Source organism: Gymnodraco acuticeps, unplaced genomic scaffold (genome assembly GCF_902827175.1).
Source record: "Gymnodraco acuticeps unplaced genomic scaffold, fGymAcu1.1, whole genome shotgun sequence".
In the NCBI taxonomy this organism is placed as follows: Eukaryota; Metazoa; Chordata; class Actinopteri; order Perciformes; family Bathydraconidae; genus Gymnodraco; species Gymnodraco acuticeps.
The window spans coordinates 536869-559449 of NW_022992193.1; the positions used below are offsets into that span (position 1 = coordinate 536869).

At 40.4% G+C, this 22581-nt stretch overlaps 2 protein-coding genes across 3 annotated transcripts in view; both read right to left on the reverse strand.

Moving 5' to 3' along the window:
* mdka (midkine a) overlaps positions 1-4542 on the reverse strand; it is a 33563-nt gene extending 29021 nt beyond the window's left edge. The window contains exon 1 of one of the 2 annotated variants that reach the window (XM_034205312.1): positions 4499-4542. The gene's annotated coding sequence lies outside the window, so the exon portion shown is untranslated. Of the gene's footprint in view, positions 1-4494 lie in introns of both variants that reach the window. The other variant, XM_034205313.1, reaches the window with a different exon arrangement.
* A 4140-nt stretch (positions 4543-8682) lies between these two features.
* The window catches only part of LOC117539349 (diacylglycerol kinase zeta-like), a 71415-nt gene continuing 57516 nt past the window's right edge, over positions 8683-22581 (reverse strand). Inside the window, 7 exon segments of the mRNA XM_034205505.1 lie at positions 8683-10428; positions 12846-12945; positions 13244-13280; positions 13981-14101; positions 16093-16133; positions 19028-19077; positions 19694-19750. Of these exon segments, the coding sequence (XP_034061396.1) occupies positions 10312-10428; positions 12846-12945; positions 13244-13280; positions 13981-14101; positions 16093-16133; positions 19028-19077; positions 19694-19750 (523 nt within the window). The 3' untranslated portion in view covers positions 8683-10311.

Consider the following 22581-nt stretch of genomic DNA (forward strand, 5'->3'; position numbering starts at 1 on the left):
ACGCTACAAAAAAGTACTTGCTGAGATCAAAAACTCTGTTGCAAAATAATGTGGTTTAATGAAAACTGGGATGATCAACTTATTCTCCTTGGACATTGTTATATTAATCAAAGCAATCATTTCAATTTGCAGTCAACAAAAAGTCACCCTCTCTTCACACACACCTCACGCAGGTGAACAGGATTATAATGAGTGCCGCCCATATCCATGTGACCCAAGCCAACCAATCAATAGTGCTTAAACAAATATCTTATATTAAAACAAAACTCAATACTATACATGTTTCATGGCTCCTACAGGCGGGGCTAGCAACATTTGACCAATCACAAACATGGACAAGAGTACTGACAGCGGAGCGTGATTCAAAGTAAACTATAACATCAGATAAACATGAAGTTATACGTCCATTACCTCAACACATAATCCAGGATCAAAGCAATTTAGTTAAAGCTGCAAAGGTCAGGAAGAACAGCAAAAACAGAACTAAGACTGTGAATCTGTCATTAAAAGATTTGGGTTAGAGCCTAATAACCTAATAATCATGTAACGCACGAGTGGATCTGACTTTAATTACATTTGAGTTCTTCACCAACTCAATGTGTTGTTTAATTGGGTTTTTCATGGAATAGACAATATTAATCATCCCCACAAATGAATAGCTTATAAAAACTTGATTTAACGAAGTAATGAGTTTTATTTTAATAACTTTTTGGCCATTTTTAATATGTTTTGCATCCTGCTCATCATTGGTGGAATCATTTCATGTCTTTGCAGAATTAAAAGCATTTCACCTTTCATCTCCTGCAGAGCATGCATTTAGCAGACAGTGTTTTCTGACCTTGGACTAAGAGTCAACGAAGCAAAACACACTCACCTTATTATAAAAGGCTGACAGTATATATTTCTGTTGCATGGTCACTGTTTAATCTAAAGCCAAGTGTGCTGGTGATAGACACATTCTGCTTTCCAGTGTAGAGTTGGTATTCTGAGCAAATGATTCCAAGTGAGGGAGGTTAGAGATAAGGGCTTGAGAGCTGGTGTGTGTGTGTGTGTGTGTGTGTGTGTGTGTGTGTGTGTGTGTGTGTGTGTGTGTGTGTGTGTGTGTGTGTGTGTGTGTGTGTGTGTGTGTGTGTGTGTGTGTGTGTGTGTGTGTGTGTGTGTGTGTGTGTGTGTGTGTGTGTGTGTGTGAGACAGAGGATGGCACACACACACACAGACTTTCTGTTTTGCAGTCTGATGGGAAAATATGCTTCAGTTTTAATCAGCACTCATTACTGCGACTCAAAGCTTCAATCTGCACAGAGCTACTGTAGCACAATGCATCAGTGTGGACAATGACTGCAGTCCACTATGAGCTGGGAGTTATATAATGCACAGCTACAATAGACAATCTATCAATCTATTCAATGGTCGCAACACTACTCATGGAAATCAAATTCAGTCCACAGAGAGTACAAATATGTCCACTTTCTGGTTGAAACTGCCATTATGGATCCTGAAAATATCAGAAATGGACTCAATACATGTGATGTTTTTTTTAAGGAGCTTTTTCAACAACAAGGTGGAGGAGAGTCCTAACTTTAGTCTAAGTTGTCTCAGTGGGACTCAAACAGTTTGGTCACAATTAGTGTAAACAATTATTTCCGAGGCACACCTTCATATGATCATTATAGGTATACAAAAATAAGAGAATAAATTAAAAACAGGTATACTATATGACAGTATAACAAGAATAAAACTTAAAAGGGGAGTGATTTGTAAAATATCCATAAAGAAAAAGTAAATCTGTTTACAATTCTGTTTCATATGGGTGCTGAGAGATGAATCCATCTCTTAATGTTGCTCTCAAAGTGCACCAGACTGATGAATTTAACTTCAATATTTTTTTTAATCTTCCTGGGGGAGCTTGCCCCCGGACCCCCCTGGAGGATGTTAGGTCCACATAAAAAAAAATATACCTATAAAAATAGCACTTGACCCCTGCTTACACCTATATGCCGTGAGCTGATTATCGAGCCTTCATTGTAACAGTCGCGGGTACAGTGTGTGGGAGTGTAGCAGTAGAACATTCCATTGTAGCGCCCGGTACATTAATGGGAAACCCTACATGTTTGAGCCCCCTCTATGAAACGTCAAGCTACCCCACAGCACCCCCAAAAGAAATCTCTGGCGCCGCCACTGAGCCTGCAACCCCGTTTTGAAGAAATGTGCAGTGCCAAACCGGCTCATTGCAGCCACTCATGTGAGAAGACACACGTTTTGGCCAAATATCAGCATTTTCTTTTTTTGCACAGATTGCAAAGTGGCAAAGTATTATAACTTATTGTTCTAGCAAAGGGCACAATGAGCACACAGACTTATGGAGCATTGTTTTATTATCACTGTTCTAGCAAAGGAATGCTCACGTTCATATTGATGTATTTTAATAAATGTTAACTTGGCCCATTACGTGACTATTTGTGTCACTATTTGGGGGGGGGGCCCCGACTTTTATTTTTTTTGACAGAAAAAGTTTGAGAACCACTGCTCTACAGGAACAATCCAGAATCTTCCATGAGTCAGCTCTTCCTGCAGATGTCTCACATTAAACACGCCAGGAGAGGCACAGATTACAGCCTTTGATTCTTTAAGACGTTTAATGTGAAACATCTGTGATTCAGCAGGAGTGCGGAAGAACGGCAGACACTTTCATTCAACTTGGTGGTAGCAAATGCAAATAAAGAACACATTAAAAGAACCAATAAGGTGGACTTTCCCATTATGGAATGAGGCATTTGCACTGCATTCATGAGATGTCAAAATGAGCAAAAGAAACGACTTCCCAATCAGGAAATTAGACCTTTGGAAGAACGTGTGAATGAACCTGTGTTCATCAATTCATTGAACAACACACCCAGCTGGGGGCTACGTAACACTCCAGCAGAGGAATACTTTACATAATGCACAGACACTGGGAGGAACAGAGAATATAAATGGATGTGACACGTTGGAATTTAAATATAGACCTTCAAACATAAACCTGTTTCCCAAATAAAGACCTGGTTGTCTCTCACTAGCTGGTATTTACAGGACTGCACTCAAATGTGTGTGTCGGTAATATTCACTGCAGTAATGGTTTTAGACAATCAGGTTTTTATTGAGCTGCCTCTCTCTAATCACCGTTTGGTTGCTGCTCTCCACTCTGTTAGAGGGCCAGTATGTCAGCATAAAAAGCCAAGTTAATAATATGTAATTCTCCTAAAACTGCTCCCATCTGCCACACACACACACACACACACACACACACACACACACACACACACACACACACACACACACACACACACACACACACACACACACACACACACACACACACACACACACACACACACACACACACACACACACACACACACACACACACACACACACCACACACCACACACACACACACACACACACACACACACACACACACACACACACACACACACACACACACACACACACACACACACACACACACACACACACACACACACACACACACACACACACACACACACACACACACACACACACACACACACACACACAGGGGATGTGCCAACACAACAAAGCTACTTAAAGCTGCAGGAAGCGAAAGCATGCGTTTTTAATATTTGTATTCAAACCCTAAAAATATGCTACAATAGCTTGACTTCTTTCCTCTCACACACACCAGCTAAAGTGTGTAAAGAAGAGCTTGCACTATTTTAAAGTTGAGGATTGGGGGAAATGCAGAAAATGGGATAAAAAGACTAATAAACCCAGCAGGCAGATAATCAGCTCTGAACAAAAGGCTTAGAGAAGAAGACAGAGCAGAGAACAGATTTCACAGAACAGACGTTCATTCGCCAGCACAGGAAACACACTATATAATAATACAACTTGAGAGCTAATAACAAAACGTATGTCAGAGGTGGAAAGTAACTGAAGTACACACTTGAGGTACTATTTACCTGAGTATTTTCATTTATACAACTTCAAATGTTGTGATTTTTACTCCACTACTATTATTTTACAGATGTATTCACTATCAAATTCAGATTTTGACACACAATACTTGTATAATAGGATTATTTTGTATAGATTAAACCATCTAACATTATGTATAAATACCTTAAACCATGAGAGGGTTAACAGAAAAAAAATTGTCAGAAGTTTTTTGTTCAAATATATAAAACAGTTCCAGCTTCTTAAATGTGAAGATTTGCTGCTTTTGCTTTGAAATATTTGAATATATGTTTCTGCAGAAGTACTTTCACTCCTAGTTATAATTCATAAAATGCAGTACTTTTACTTGAAATTGACAAACTTTACAGTGTGTTAGTACTTATACTCAAGTAAATAATCTGAATACTTCTTCTACCAAGTATTATCATGCTTTTAAAGTAGAGAACACTAGAGGAACTGTCCTTTGCTAAATGTTAGTATCACAGCTGAGAAAGTGATGGAGGAGCTGAGACTCACTTACGTGTCTACCAGGCGGCTGCAGGAACACTGTGGAGTTTAGTCGCTCTCTCAGCACCCCCCCCCCACCACCACCCCCCCCCTGCTTTGTCTCCCTAAACCAGTTCATTCTGGTTGCATTGGCCCCATTCTCACACACACACACACACACACACACACACACACACACACACACACACACACACACACACACACACACACACACACACACACACACACACACACACACACACACACACACACACACACACACACACACACACACACACACACACACACACACACCTTTGGGAGATTATGTAATCAGGATACAAAAAGGTAACTGTATTCTATTACAATTACATTATAAAAAGAAGTAATCAGATTACTGTTACATTTTATTGTGGATTTTTCTTGGATAAAGAAAAAAAAAAGGATTTTCTTTATGGTTTATATTTCATTCTTCTTTATTTTAAATACAAAAATACAGTCTATGCTTTTGATTTGTGAATTTAGCTTAAACAGCATTTGGAAACTATGACTGTTACTACATATTAAGGTTACATAGTTACATACACTTGACTTAAGTAAAACACATATTTTTGTTATTAATTTTCTCTTGTTTTAATTTGAACTGCATTTGATATTGAGGTAATCCAAAGAAAGTAATCAGGTTACTTGTATATCTTCCTAGTCAGATTAGGTTACTGAATACACTTTTTGACATGTATAGTTTCTGTAACGGATTACATTTCTAAAGTTACCCTCCTGGTTGTCACGAGCAAATCAAATGTTTTCTGATTGTACAGATCCCCATCAGCGGCTGACAGAGCCCCCAGCCCCTGCGAGGATAATCTTTCTTTAGCTTTTGTTGTTTCTTTGATCCTCGTGTATCTTATCTTATCAGACACCACTGAATCAATTCATGTCTTTCTTACATCTTAAACCCATGATGTGGAATTGATCTTCATCAGGGGAGAACAAGACATCAAAAAATAGAAGAGAAATATATTTTTACGCCGTAATGTTTCACAGAAGCTTTGATGGAGTCAGAGAGTGAAAATAAAACAGTCTGAAAGTGCTTAGTGACATCACTGAAAGCCATCAGAAGAGGAAAAGGTGATTCCTGAAATAACCCTGGCTACAGTAGGAGAGAGAGGAGAAGTAGGTCAAGAACTCGTTGTATTAAGACGCTCCGTGGGATAATGTTTGATTAAGCTTTGTGGAGGAGCGTAAGAGCAGTTGGCAGCATGTCATCGTCCTGATCAAAGACCCCATAACAACGTCGGAACTCAGGCTTTCATTATTCATGAGGAATTAGCCTGCACTTGTCAATGGGAAAATGAATAGAGATTTCACAGGGATTCATGCAGCAGCACACGTCCGGATGCTTTTCTCTGAGACTCACTCAGGGCAAGTAACGATGTTTATTCCATCGCAGAGCATTATTAGACTCAAACACCAAACATGAGCACAAAGAGCATATTCTAACTCTTCTCTTACATATGCTTATCGTTACCGGTGGAATGTAACTAAGTACATTTACTCAAACAGCAATATAAGTATTATTTTTGACAAACCTGTACTTTACTCTACTTCCATTGTATGCTACGTTATACTTCTACTCTGCTACAATTCAGAGCTTAAATTCTACTTTTTACTCCATAACACTTGTTAACTATAAGATTAAAATGCTTGTACAAGTGAAACATTTTTATATTTATATAATATTCTTTATAAATACTTTGAAAGAGCTTCTGCATACTTTTAGTTGTGATACTTTAACTACATTTGGCTCCTGTAATTAATGTAAATGATATTGATAATTGTGCCGACAATACAGGGACAGAACAAAAATATTCCTCCTTAATATATAACACCACCTATTTTTTTTTAGATATACATATATATTCTAATTGAGTGTGTATTTGAGTGTGTGTCATGCATGTCGCTTTATTAAAAGTGAATTAGTTATGAATCGCGCTCACAGATGAATAAAACATCAGTATGGCATACTTTTAGGTATAATCCGTGATGAAAAAGACACGTGTGGTTAAAATATCATATTGTCAATATTTTAGAGACCACCAAAGGATTTTACCAATGTGTTATAGAGTGGATCCAGCCCCCCCGTCTCTCCTGCAGTCAGCATCCTGGGTATTATAATACACGTGTGGTCTTTATAGAGAGTGCTCCCGAAGATCTTAAACTATGGGCTGTTTAGGGTTGCTTTTCCTAACACTGATGAGGCGAGAAAGTGAGTCGCTCTGGTAGAACAGTAAAAAAAGACTTTCCCAACCTCTGTTACGTTAAGGGAAAAACATCACGTGGTAAAGGAAAGATGTGAAGGAGAATCAGAGTCTGACTGCATTCACACTGGGCGACGTAACCATGATGCTAGGCGGATGTTTAGAAGCGGTGGGGACAGTATAGTTTATCAACATAATCTATCTGCGTCTTCCAAATGATGGTGTTGCATAAATGTGGACAACGATGACAAATTCATACTAAAATTGGAATTGAGAAAAAAGTTAAGTGAAAGGAAATGGGGTTGCTAACACTCACCTGCACCTTCCAGTAGACTCATGATGACATCAGGGGCCTCATTTATAAACGGTGCGTACGCTCAAAAGATGACGTACGCCAGTTTCTACGCACTGTTTGCGATTTATAAAAAACTTGAAGGGAAAATGTGCGGTCCTCCACGCAAACTCTGACCCACGCACTAAGGACAAACACGGGAGAGACGAGAAACTGCGACACCGTTGGCAGAAGGAGGAATGGAGAGAAATATGTGGAAATAATACCATAAATAAAATGTTACCTCTCATTTATCATAATGAAGAATTACTTTGCAAACATTGATTAAAGCCAATCTTAAAATGATTAAAGCCAATCTTAAAATGATTAAACAAACGCCTGTTTGAGACTCCTCAGTGCACACAAAAACATAACTTGGAGGAATAAATATATACGGATATGTTATTGAAAACCACCTCGAATATGTTGTCTTCTTAATGTTATGACATGTATTCTCATAAATGATGCGGTAAACAGAAGGACAGAATTACGTGTACCGTTACTGAGGCCGTTTTGTATTTCTATACTGTAGGTTGTAGCCTATAGATACGAGCATGGTTTTATACTATCATGTTTAATCATGTTTTATGCCGTTTGCTAAGACTTGATAAGTCGCTCATAAAACACAGGAGGTATGGAAACTAAGAACACCATATATTTGGTAGATTTGGCAGCTGATATAACTCAACACAATAGATTTATTGTTATTTAAGTGGTGGATATAGAGTTGCTGCGGGGGGGGGGGGGGGGGTTGGCACAGGCTGCAGTGGAGACGCTGGGGGGGGGTCTCCTGTCCCCGGCACAAACACACTGACACACTGCCTGAGGAAAGCATGTGTATTTTGTCATTAACTTTTTTCGGACCACTTATTTATTTATTTTGGTGACGATCCGACCTCCATGCTGCTGCTCTGGTTCAAACTGCATCTACCAAACAATGTGATTTGTCTCCACCTCCCCAAAAGAACCAACATCTGACACGGTGTGAAATGTCTTTTTTAGCTGTTCTGTCCTCATTTCCTGCGATCTTCTTCATGCAGTCAGTCAAAATGAATATTAATACGGTGCGTTTCTTTGACTATTTCGAGGCAAATATGGGCGTTACGGGAAGTCCGCAAAAGCTGCTCCGCATTTCGAGTCGATTGTGATTTATAAAGGGAAACCGGCGTAGGACGTGCCGCAGGACGTACGCACTGTTTTATGAATCGGAAAATGTCTGTGCGTATTTATTTGCTTTGTCTTACGTAAGCAACCTTCCCACGTCAATCCTACGCAAGACTTTATAAATGAGGCCCCAGGACTCAATCTGTCTCCCCAGGCTCCTGTTGTGAACCAGGAAATGTTGAGTAACCCAAAGTATTGTGTTAGAAATTGTACAGTACATGTCAGCACATAACACCTTTCAAGCTGATCAAGGTCCCCCGGTAGTTATTTTCCTCATAATGACCGCCTCGCTGCACAATGTCCCTTACATAGCATATGTATATCAGGTAAGAGAAAGTCATAGAAATTTAAAAATAAAAAAGGTTAATTGTAAACTATTTGACAAAATATGCTGTGGGAAACATTTTTAAAACTCATAAAAGCATCACAACTGACAGTTAAGGTACATAAATACACAAGTCCTTCTCAAATAAACTGCCTTCTTTTATTATCTTCATATTCATCTCAAAAACAAATTAGAAAATTATATTTTTTAACAATTACACCAATGTGTTTAACAAAAACTGCCATAAACATGAGAGATCAACTGGATTGGCCACAGTTGTTAATAACATAAAAGCAATGCTAGCAGTACAAGCAAGAGCCAATGCTAAACTAATCTGAAGACACATGTCAATGCTAAAACTCACAGGCCGAACAAAACAGCTCAACTAGTACAGGAGAGGATTAGGGCCAGGGGCAGAAATGTTGGGATGTGGGATTCTGAAATGAAAGTTAAAAAAAAAGGCTTTTTTCCCCTCAGAATCCTGAGATTAAGGTCATACCTCAAAAACATGTTTTACTTTTGGTCAGGTGTGGCCCCTAATCCTCTTCCGTAAACTAGATATTTTTGTTTGCTTTTTATTCCAGAGTTTATTCTATTAAGTGATCACAAAATCTTTAACAACCTCATTACACACAAAGTTAGGACGTTCAAAAATCCCACGATCCTGACAGTGTTGAACTCATCACTATTTCAAATGTCAATGATCTTTATGTAAACAAGCGTTGAAGTTTGGCACGTGGAATAATCAAAATGATCTGATTCTAATACAACGATCTTAATATACATTAACAATATATGTTTTCCTTTTAATCATACACACACTTGATGTCATTTGACATTCTCAGATATCAAATTCTTCAGCACAGGCACCAAAAAAACATGACATTGATTATTATAAATAATAGTTATCTCTATTAGAAGTTGAGATAAGTCAACATCATATATGTACAATATCTTAAAAAGGTCATGCGGGTAAGGTAAGCAGGTTCACAACATAAGGAATAATCACACAGCCATCAGCCATGATGGAGCTCAGCGTCAGGGTGTGAGTGAATCATGAAACCTGATGTTCATGAAGCATTCTGATTGGCTCTGAGCTGAACGCCATCATGCACACATCTTTGGTCCACGGCAAGGTATTTCAAAAGCCAGTGATCGGATTTCTATGAAGTGTTTTGACCCCTTGACCTTTGTCTTTGGCCCTTTAACCACCGGGACAACACTCAATTAACATGTTCAATTAACTTTCGTCTGGCGCCACATTCCCTACACCCGGGATATTTCAGAATCTCACCTTCCTTTTGGTCAGGAATGTGATGCAGCCTCCATGGTTGTGTGGAATAAATGGCATTTCCTGAGTGTTGTTCCACCATGACATCACCTCATCCACTCCTCAGAACTCCACACTATGACTCACATATGGCAGATGATCACTTCTGGTTTCAGGAAGGAGTCTTTTGAATGTGTTTGATATGAAAGAACTTTAAAGAACGAGTCTTTCAAATTGAATCACTGAGTCAGGAAAATTGTCTCTTTTTTTCTCGACTTCACAAACACTTTTGATTACTGAGCGCCTCAAAATGAAAAGGAATGACTTCATTTACATCTCCTCTGGTTACCTGCATCACCCCGCTGCGATCGCGTTTGGCACAGCTTCCCTCGCAGTCTGCCGACGAGTCATTTCCTGGAAAGCAGAATGGTATCCCGCCATCAGCGAGCGGCTGTCAGTCTCATGAGGAAGTGTCTTCATCCTGCTCATAAAGGGTCCGTCAGACGGCCGTCTCCTGGTCCTCTCTCTGGATCATCTGGTAGTGCTGTCTGTTCTCCAGGTAGGCGGCCAGTTCAGAGTCCTGAGCTTTCTCAGCCCGGTTCTTCGGAGTCTCACCCTGACAGAGACAGAATACACATTATTTGTCTCAGTGCTACTTCCTTCTGTTCTTAACTCCATCAGCAGACACACATTTACAGTCTAAGCTCACTCAACAGAGAGAGGCTAGCTTGTCATCAAATGCATCTTCAACTTCTATTATTAAACACTGACAAAACCATAGTTATTATACAGCACTTGGCCACCAACACATTCTGAATGAAGTATCAAATGACTTAATGACTCTTGATGGCCTCGAGATCTGCAGTAAAACATATTGGCATTATCTTTGACTAACTCAGAAAAACTCACTGGCCACGCCCCTCTGAGAAGTGATTGGATAAAAAAACACAATGGTGCTCTAGGAGGAGATTCAGGTGATAAGGTGGGGGGGGGGGGTTACCTTGGTTGGTTATTGGCTAATCGTTGCACAACCCATAAAACATTGTGACATCACAAAGTGGCCAAAATCTGATTTTCAGACAGGTTTTTATAGAAATGGATCAAGAGAGAGGGTCTTTGTTCCTGAAACTTTCAGAATCTCTTTACACAGAGGGGACACAGGACAAAGTGGATTTTGTGTAATAGGTGCCCTTTAAAGCTAATGAACAAAGTCGTAGCTGAAAAATCTGAGCCCAGCAGGAAACACCCCCACAACACATGCTATGCTGCACCCGAGCAAGCCTTTCTCCACCGCAACAGTTGGAGTGGTGTGTGTGTCTTAACACAGTCAGACCTGCTCCGACTGTGGACTGATGAACAACATGCTGGTGGCTAACACGTTAGCTGCAGTGTGAGCTGGGATGAACACTGAGTCTCGTTAACAACAAAACAGGCTTTTGTTCCAGACTTATTCCCACGATCCTCCGCTCCCCTCTGTGCCGGAGAGATGGTGCCGTTTCATTAGGCTGCGTGTCTGAAACGTGTGTGATAGAGAGTTTACACACCAGCTGGCTTTTTAATGTCACATTTCTCCATCAATGGAAAAGTGCTGCTGTTAACATAGCATTGTCTCCAACTAATAAACACGAGACAATGAGAAAGACTGAATTACAAAAGCTATAAACAATGTGTCCTTGAGAGAGGACACCCACACACAATCACACTCAGTAAGTGCTGAATCTCATCACAGAGTTTAGAAACACTCTAGTGTGTGTGTGTGTGTGTGTGTGTGTGTGTGTGTGTGTGTGTGTGTGTGTGTGTGTGTGTGTGTGTGTGTGTGTGTGTGTGTGTGTGTGTGTGTGTGTGTGTGTGTGTGTGTGTGTGTGTGTGTGTGTGTGTGTGTGTGTGTGTGTGTGTGTGTGTGTGTGTGTGTGTGTGTGTGTGTGTGTGTGTGTGTGTGTGTGTGTGTGTGAATATATCTTTGGGGTTCTACCAAATTTGGAAACATTACCAGGGACATAGACGTAGAGATGGAACAGATTTGTTAACGGACATGTCGATAGTCGTCTCGTCTAAAGTCATTTCTGTCTCCCTCTCTCTTACTCTCTGTCTCTGTCTCACACTCTCTGCACCCCCCACCCCCCTTTTCTGTGTATCTAGGTCATTGCTGAGTCCAGTCAGTTAGGAACTTTTCTACACTGTTGAAACATCCTGCAAAAACTGCACCAAAATGAAAGATGATGCATGTTTGAGTCCGGTGATTCCTGACCATCACACCTGTATGAGCTTGTTGGACATCCCATAATAGAGCAATGGCCATTAAATGGAGGTCTTATTGTGGCTCTGAAAGCTGCTACCCTTCTGGGAAGGCGTGTGTCTGTCAGAGTGGGTTCCATTAGTCCTGAGGAGCATCTAAGGGAGGATACTGACATTGGACCAGAAGCCCTGGTTCCAATCTGCGTCCTCACTCCCAAAGGGGTTCAGTAGGGACCAGTGCAGGGTTCTGTAGACCACTCAAGCTCCTCCACAAAGGGCCTACCCCAAGCATTTGTCAAAAAATGTGAAGTGTCCGTCTGGCTTACATGTCTTTGTCTCCTGTAGCATGAAGAAGACCCTTCCCCAGGACTTATAGGCTTAAAGCAAAACCCCAAAACAGCCCCAGTGGCTCAGTCTGTAGGGACTTGGCTTGAGAAATGGAGGGTCGCCAGTTAAAGTCCCAGGACAGAGCATGTTGGGAGAGTGGACTGGTGCTTTGAGAGCCAAAGCCTACAGGTGCTGTAACATTCTCCTGGCATATGAAAAACCCAGATACTAATAACATAATGAAGCATTGTTCAACTCTCCGAAGCATTTGTTTCTACTGCTCCAGATTTTAGTATGCACAAACACGTAATGGGTTAGAATCAAGCGGTTCAAAACAACATGGTAGCACATATGAAGAGAGAGCTCTGTACTGCAGATTGACTATGTATTTAAAAACAGTTGAAAGTCTGATGTGCATTGAGTGCAGCTGGTAAATGGCGTACTTTCCACACAGAGGAGCACAGAACCTACCTGCAGGTCTGTCTTCATCAGCGAGGCTCCTGCTTCCACCAGGTAATGGCAGATGGTCCTGTGGCACAGAGAGGCAGCACGATGCAGAACCGTCTCCCCACTGGTGGTTCAGAGAGGGGGAGAGCGAGCATGAGAGAACAGCAGCATCTTCTGAGAGTCAAGCCTCCTTGATGATCAGTACCCAGAGCACTGTGTTTGGTTTGTATGTTTATTTATTCTCTTTAAGGTCCACTTGTTGGGATGCCCTGCACATATAGACAGCCAGTGGAACATCTTCAAAGCTACAGCTACAGTACAAGCTTCACAACATTTTCTCAGCAAAAATAATAATTGTGATCACATTTCAAACTCTTTATCATTGGTTTAAAGGCGATAAAGGTTTCCATGACTGTACTCACTGCTGATTTTCTGTGACATCGAGCAGATCACTGGGAGCTGGAAGAGACAGATGCAAGGAGATTAGACCACAGCATCACCACTGACAATCTGTTATACACATCATAATGTTTAAACCACTTTATTTAATGCATTTTGTATCTAACAGTGGCATAACACTAATACTCAGTGAAATGGTGGTGAGCAATCAAAGGAAAATTAATTGAATACTATTTTCTACATAACACCCATGTTTCACTTTTATTAAACCCATATTGCATTGTTATGAGACCCATATAACACCAATATTGCACCCATATTACACTATTATCACCCCACTAATATACCCAAATTACAGTTATTACACCCACATTTATACACCCCTATTAAACCCATGTTTCAATATTATTTCACTTTTTTTTAGACCCCTGTTAAACAAATATTGCACCCACATTTCACAAAAAGTCTTCTGTTATTACACCCATTTTAAAAATGGACACAGCCTGTCAAATGACTGTATCCCCCAGGATGCAGAAACCATTTTAAAGTGAACTAAAAACAATGAGACGCATAAGAAGTGGATACTTTAATGCTGTCAAAAGTGAGTAACCTGCCATGTTATTCATCATGACCTACGCTTGACTTTAAATGCAGAAAAACACATGTTCTCAAAGTAAAGCTGAATGCAACAGTTAGTGGATAAGAATAACTATGTTGTCAAATGTAATCCGATTACAACATAAAGTACATTATACCGCACCATTGTCCAGGATGTAGCGGACCATCTCCTTGCTTCCTGCAGAGACGGCGTGGTGCAGCAGACTGCAGCCTGACGCGTCAATCACCGTAAGCTCCGCCCCCTTCAGGTGCAGCTCCTGCAGCTGTGGGTGGAAGAGCAGCTGGATTAGCTTCAAAATGGAAAACAACGTGCAACATTCTGATACAGGGAGGAAGTATAAAAGTATCAATATAAAAGTCCTTCAATCAAAATGTTACTCAAGTAAAAATTGAAAAGTATTGGCATCAAAACATACTTAAAGTACTTATTATGAAGATTGGCCCATTCCAGAATAATGCAGTGGCAAGAAAAAGTATGTGAACCCTTCTCTGACACTATCCTGCAAGACATCATGATACAGTTGAGAATTCATTTTTCTTTTGACAATGGCAAACTGTCCAGGCCCCGAGTCGGCAAAGCAGCCCAAAATCATGATTTGACTGAACATCGCCTCTGGGATGATGTTATCATTTGATATGCAGTGCTTTATTTCTGCCATACGTACAGTAGTGCTGCGAGTTCTGCCCCTATACTTCAACATTAGTTTAATCACACTACTTAACAGTTTCCCAGCAGCAAAGTGCAAATCAACAATTCTTGATCGTAGGTCTATTGAGGACAGATTGTGTTCGTTCATTTTTGTTACTTAGGTGAAGACCATATTTTGGAACAAATGTATACATAAATGCAGGTTGTTCCAAAGGGTTCACTTGCTTTCCTTGCTACTGTATATATATGATATGTTTTGATTATAACTAGGGCCGGGACTCGATTAAAAAAATTAATCTAATTAATTAGAGGCTTTGTAATTAATTAATCGAAATTAATCGCATTTTTAATCACATATAAATATTTGACCTGAGAACAGTGAGAAGCAATTTTTTTTCACATGGATTTTAGTATACCATTAGGCACATTCACACCGCAGTACTTTTCCCACAAAGGTTCATGAGAACTTAGTTCATGAGAACTCTTTGAACCTGGGGGTGGATTAGGCAAATGAAGCCGCTGACGTCACTTCTTCTTCTTCTGCTTTGGGTTTACTGGCAGGCCGCAAACCACTTCACGGCGTATACTGCCGCCCAAAGTCCCCGGAGTTGGGGACTGGCTTCAGTAGAAGCTGCTGGGAGTCCCAGCAGCCTTCCGAGTAAATCGCCAGAACGCCGACACCTCCTCATCTCCACCGCTCCCATGTTTTATTTTGTGTTGCCATAAATTAGTCTCTCTGCGTTTCTGCGCTGGGCTAATGCTAATAATGCTAATGCGAGGATAATAAAATTCACAAAACTTTTTGGGAGTTTTACGGGGCGTGGTTTGCAATCCGCCCAGCCAATCAGAAATATAGCTCTTTTCTCACAAGAGAGCCGTACGAAAGTCCCTGCTCTCTAGCAGCTCTCTGCTCTCTAGCAGGGACTTTCGTGGGGGTAAAAAGGTTCTCATGAACTAATTTTAGTACCGGCTCTTTTTGGTGTGAACGCGATAAAAGAGGCTAACGTCCACGCTAGCTTCCACGCCAGCTGCTATATGTTTTGCATTGAGGTGATACTTGAGGCTTGATGTGCTGCGGTGATATGCGAATTCCTTTTTGCATAATTTGCACACAACCGTGCTCTTATCGACGCTTCCATCCGTCCTTTTTTTAAAACAACATATCCCACTGTTGTTCACTGTGGTTTGTTGTTGTCTGAAGTCATGAACGTTAGTTGGTGCTCCAGTATAATCGGTACGCATGAAACTCATCCAGTGAGAAAAGTTCCGCGGTGCAAAAATAAGTGCGATTAAAATGCGTTAATTTTTTTAACGCGTTAATTTTTGTGTAATTAATTAATCTTAATTAACGCGTTAAAGTCCCGGCCCTAATTATAACTATTGATCATGAAAGTGTTATCAAAGCGGGTAAAGGTGCAGCTGCTTTTAATGACTTTGTATACTGCAGGGTAGCTTGTGAATGTACTCTTATTTAGCCGATACCACCTTGTTCGGAAGTAGTATCATTTCAAGAAGCTACAGACATGGAGTTATATGTTAAGTGATAGCAAACACTGTTTTGAGAGAAACATTGTTTCATTCCAGTGGAGTTGCTCATAAACTCACCTTCTTCTCATCCTTGTTCTTCACACACTGGATCAACATCTCTGACAGAGAGACAGACAGAGACAAGATAGTCAATATAAACTCATGTAAATGAAAATGCTAAATACCCAACCAATCTGCAGGCAGAGGTGAATGGAGTAAATCATCTCTCTGGCAAAAAGCTCAGTCAGAATCCAGCACATGTGAATGAGCATCTGATGACAGTTGGTATGTTGTTTGGTCACAGCCAATAGAATCTAATCAGAGCTCACAGTCCGGATGCTGCAGATTAGCTGCAAGTCGTGCAACATGAATATGTGCTTCTTTAGATTATGTGGTGCAACATTATTATTATTTTTTACAAAAGTTTGATAAATAAATTGTAGCTTACGGGAAACGATGATGGTGTTATACAACAGTCTTGCATGAACCCTATCTCTAAAGCTCAGGTTCATATTGTGTTCATATTTCTATCAATCTCCACATTCTAATAAACACAGGTAAATATGTGGCCTTCGCATACAGTTCCAGCTAGTGAATTGGACAAAGGTAATACATGGTGATAATGGAAACTATGTGAAACACAGACTGCAGCCTTATGAGGTGAATGTTTATTAGGTTGACCTCAATACTCGCTCTCACTCCTCTCTCTAAATAGCTGAGTCCTAATCCAGTTATGTGAGGCTTAGAGGGGTGGGGGGTGGGGGAGAAAGAGAGAGAGAGAGAGACTTCAGAAATCTCTAATAGCGTTTGTGCCTGTAAGACAAACCAAAAACAACACACAAAGCACAAACAGCCAACACACACACACTGTTGGATGCAGGAATTAAAGTCATTTAGCCCAGGGAAGGAATTAAAATAAAGCAGAGAAAATGAGGGGTCGGTCTAAAGACACGAGGAAGGGAGATTTATGGAAGCAGAGAGGATATGCAAGACCTGCCCCCCCCCCCCTTTCTTTCTGTCTCTTCAAAGAGCCCCTACACACACACAGCTCCCATAAGGGTCAGACAGGTTGACTGCATCAAACTGAGGGTTCAATGGAGCAAGTGACACAAGTGTGTGCGTGTGTGTGTGTGTGTGTGTGTGTGTGTGTGTGTGTGTGTGTGTGTGTGTGTGTGTGTGTGTGTGTGTGTGTGTGTGTGTGTGTGTATGTGAATGTGAGAGAGAGAGAGAGAGAGAGAGAGAGAGAGAGAGAGAGAGAGAGAGAGAGAGAGAGAGAGAGAGAGAGAGAGAGAGAGAGAGAGAGAGAGAGGAACCATGTCTGCATTAGAATAAGAATATTCTAGAAGAGGTATGCACAAACTGGTATCAGACATGGCTTCAGCTGAAATCAAGTTTATCGAAAATCAACATTCACACGTGTAAGACATCTAAATCAAATAGGTACTGCTTCATATGAACAATCTTTTAAAACCTAAAAGAAAACATCTGTCAGTACATTCACACTGAAGGGCTTTCAGTGTAGAGGCTCATTCATCATAGCAGTACAATGTCTTTCAATAAACATGTGAGTACTGTGTAAGGAAATAACTGAACCTATATCAACTGAAATATTGTTTTTAGAACTGTTAAGAGATGTATGTTATATAATATTTTATGATTGAATGATTGAAAGTAAAAAAACGTATAACCTGTGGATTATTTGTGTCTCATACCCAGAGTTTATAACAAAGATACTGTATTAACATCATAGAAGGTGTGTGTGTCAAACACAGATGTTCTTTGTGCCTCCAGGGGCCACACCCTACTCATTTCGTCTAATATTTGAACTTTGTGAACAACTAATCCATGTGAAAACCTGGCAGGAGGAGAGCTAGTTAGCATTAGCTGTTGACTGTTAACCTCCTTCATTGTTAATCGTTCAGGAGGTTTCTACCAGGAGCCAAATTATTTCCAGAGGTCTCCTGCTCCTGATAACAAATGGACCAAGTTATTAAAACACTGAAAACACTGACAAAAGCAGTTTCACTTTATAAATACGTGTTGTTGTTCGTTGTACTGAAACTGATGAAACTTGAGCTTGTTTCACGGATATCTTGAGATGCAGATTTTGACCAGGTGTCAAATTATCTAGAAAGAGAGCTCAAAAAACAAAATGTCTGATGAGTAAAAGCTTTAAAAGATAATGAATAAATCCGTTTTATGTTAAAAATGTGTTTTTACAAAGCTGTCGGGCGTCATTTGTTTGTTTCCCTGATAAGGAAAGATCTAGATGTGTCATGACTCAAATCCTTCATCTTGTTAAAAGTCAAAATAGCTATAGTTGTTGACACAAGACAAGTTATATTGAATTCTCCCAAGATTTTGTACAAATGCACAGAGTTTGATATCCAGGTTTAAAGCCTTTTATATTCAAATGTGAAAACTTGTTGAAACTTACTCAAGATAGAATTATCTTTAAAGATGTCGTTGAATGCATGTGTATCTTAAGTAGCTGGGATTACTTGCTGGCTCAACATGTGTCTTTGAGAAATAACAGCCTTTCTGTATCAGTGGCTGCTGTTGCATCATGGGACAGATTCCAGACACTTCTTAATCACTGACTGCGAGAACTGGGTTGTGTTCAGCTTAAAAAACACCAAAACTGGAATCCAAAATAAACTGCTGGCAAACTCGGCGCCGAGAGAGAAACAAAAGTGAGGCGGATCACAGAGAGAGAGAAACCACGGAGACGCTGACAGACACACAGACAACTCCCAGCATGCAACGAGAGCGCCCAGAGACACAGGTGGAGGAAATATATGTGTCGGAGAACAAAAACTGACTGTCTGGAGACACAGGAGCTGTCCCACTTTTCTTTATCACACACACACAGCAGAGGTGGAAGAAGTATTCAGGTTCTTTGTTTGAGTACAAGTACCAATGCATTATTGTCAATATACTTCATTACAAATACATTTGAAATCCTACTTGCAAGTACACACATTTTGCGTGCGTGCGTGTGTGTGTTTATTACCTGTTTCTCGCTCCCTCTCAGCCTCACTTGTCTTCTGGATCTTCTCCTGTCTGGACAAAGAACAGCTGATCAACCACTTCCTGTTCATTGATACATTTGCAGTGCTCAAAAATCATGAACACAGGTGTCTTTTTGACACCTATGTGTTGTCAGTTTTCATACACTGGTCCTAAACAAACAAGATTTTTTTCAACTGCATCTTTTTCCGTCTGGATTAATAATTAAAGGAACTAATCTGGCGTAAATAAATACAGAAAAATCATGTTAAACACATGTTTTTCTAACTAAACAAAAGATGTGATCCATGCGTAGCCCCACACACACATATTGGACTTTTCAGGGTGCAGGCATCACTGCATGTACTTCCTTTGACGGTGGCACAGTGTTTTAATGAGTGGAGGACTGTTTTGCTTTAATGAGTACCGGTATGTTTTAATGAGCAGCGTCATGTGACAGAAACTCAACTCAAACTGACAAAATCACAGAGCTGTGAGAACGGGTTGGTGGTGAATGAAAAGTCCACACAGTCACACAGACAGTAAAGTAATGTCCTCTCTCTGTGTGTTAGCTTTACAGGTGAGGTTAGTGCTGAGACATTATTCCATGTCCTATGTTAAGAGGTTCATTGTGATTTGTTGATTTAAATGTGTTTGCAGGTGTTCTTACCTCAGTCTTGGTTTGAAATCAGCAGCAGTGGTGTTGGAACGATGGATGCAACCCGCCCTGCAAAACACAAATCAGACACAGAACATATAAGAACATAACGATACATTTACATGTATGAATGTGTCATAAAAGGCTCCTTTGTTTTGCACTTAAAAAAACAGTAGTAGTGTAGAGCCGGCCTTTGCAAAGTGAAATTAGTGCAAACTTTGGGTTACTTCCTGTTGGGTTTGCCAGAGTAAATAATACTTGAATCTGTACCTATGTTCGGAGACCACGCCTCCACACCAGTGACTATCCCCTGTCTTTTTCATGAAGAATTAAAGGTCACCTATCGTGCTATTTTTAGGCAATAGAATAGGCCTCAGATATATAAAAAAATATAAAAAACATGTCTATGAAGTGTTTTGGTCAAACAGCACACCCATTCTAGCCATGCCTCATATCCCTCTATTTCACTTCCTGTTACAAAAGTGCTGATTCTGGGTATAAATAGGTCTCTCTTCAGAATGAGACCCTGTGTCTCAATTAGATTTTCACATGTGAACTATTCATATCTTAAACTGCACTGTAACTTTTTATTCATGTACTTTTTTATTCATGTATTTTCTCTTTTAATGTTTCTTTTATTAACTTTTATTTTTAATGACTGTTTTTAAATGCCTTTGTCTGAATGTCTTTCATTTTTGTAAAGCACCTTGTGTTGAAAGGTGCTACAATGGGGCAAAAAAGTATTTAGTCAGCCACCAATTGTGCAAGTTCTCCCATTTAAAAAGATGAGAGAGGCCTGTAATTTTCATCCTAGGTACACTTCAACTATGAGAGACAGAATGGGGGGAAAGAATCCAAGAAATCACATTGTAGGATTTTTAATGAATTAATTGGTAAATTCCTCGGTAAAATAAGTATTTGGTCACCTACAAACAAACAAGATTTCTGGCTCTCACAGACCTGTAACTTCTTCTTTAAGAGCCTCCTCTGTCCTCCACTTGTTAACTGTATTAATGGCACTTGTTTGAACTCGTTATCAGTATAAAAGACACCTGTCCACAACCTCAAAGAGTCACACTCCAAACTCCACTATGGCCAAGACCAAAGAGCTGTCAAAGGACACCAGAAACAAAATTGTAGACCTGCACCAGGCTGGGAAGACTGAATCTGCAATAGGTAAGCAGCTTGGTGTGAAGAAATCAACTGTGGGAGCAATTATTAGAAAATGGAAGACATACAAGACCACTGATAATCTCCCTCGATCTGGGGCTCCACGCAAGATCTCACCCCGTGGGGTCAAAATGATCACAAGAACGGTTAGCAAAAATCCCAGAACCAGACGGGGGGACCTAGTCAATGACCTGCAGAGAGCTGGGACCAAAGTAACAAAGGCTACCATCAGTAACACACTACGCCGCCAGGGACTCAAATCCTGCAGTGCCAGACGTGTCCCCCTGCTTAAGCCAGTACATGTCCAGGCCCGTCTGAAGTTTGCTAGAGAGCATTTAGATGATCCAGAAGAGGATTGGGAGAATGTTATATGGTCAGATGAAACCAAAATAGAACTTTTTGGTAAAAACTCAACTAGATGTGTTTGGAGGAGAAAGAATGCGGAGTTGCATCCAAAGAACACCATACCTACTGTGAAACATGGGGGTGGAAACATCATGCTTTGGGGCTGTTTTTCTGCAAAGGGACCAGGACGACTGATCCGTGTAAAGGAAAGAATGAATGGGGCCATGTATCGTGAGATTTTGAGTGACAACCTCCTTCCATCAGCAAGGGCATTGAAGATGAAACGTGGCTGGGTCTTTCAGCATGACAATGATCCCAAACACACCGCCCGGGCAACGAAGGAGTGGCTTCGTAAGAAGCATTTCAAGGTCCTGGAGTGGCCTAGCCAGTCTCCAGATCTCAACCCCATAGAAAATCTTTGGAGGGAGTTGAAAGTCCGTGTTGACAGCCCCAAAACATCACTGCTCTAGAGGAGATCTGCATGGAGGAATGGGCCAAAATACCAGCAACAGTGTGTGAAAACCTTGTGAAGACTTACAGAAAACGTTTGACCTCTGTCATTGCCAACAAAGGGTATATAACAAAGTATTGAGATGAACTTTTGTTATCGACCAAATACTTATTTTCCACCATAATTTGCAAATAAATTCTTTAAAAATCAGACAATGTGATTTTCTGGATTTTTTTTCTCATTTTGTCTCTCATAGTTGAAGTGTACCTAGGATGAAAATTACAGGCCTCTCTCATCTTTTTAAGTGGGAGAACTTGCACAATTGGTGGCTGACTAAATACTTTTTTGCCCCACTGTATATAAATAAACTTGCCTTGCCTTGCCTGTATAAATAAAGGCCAAAAAAAAATAAAGCTTTTTTTTTTTTTAAACTGAACAAAATTAAAATAAGAGGGGGCGGAGCTTATAGCGGCTCATGCGGGACCTGGCAGATACTGTCTAAAATGCTGCAGTGATGAAACGCAAAGGATTATTAGATCAAGGATTATTAGATCAAGGATTATTTATGAAACAGTATGGAGCTCAAAGGCTTTTCCTCTTGCCGGTTATACCACAAGGTGAGTTCCTTTTTATTTCCTGCTTCTTCACACACATGCTTTCTCCAGTACAGGTTAGCTCTGATAATGTAACACCTAATGTAACACCGACCATATTACGTCCAAAACAGTCGGGCATTGTTTCTGATAGCAACGTTTCTCATAGTGCTGTGGGTCCGCCGCCGATATTACGTCATATCGGACGCAAATCTGGATCAGCTCCGTTGTACCCCCGTTTTTAGAGATTTGGGTACGGAGGAAAAGAGAGAGGGTTTTATTTATGTATAAAAAACGTCAAAAAGTGCATTTTGCATGATAGGAGTCCTTTAAAGAGTAAA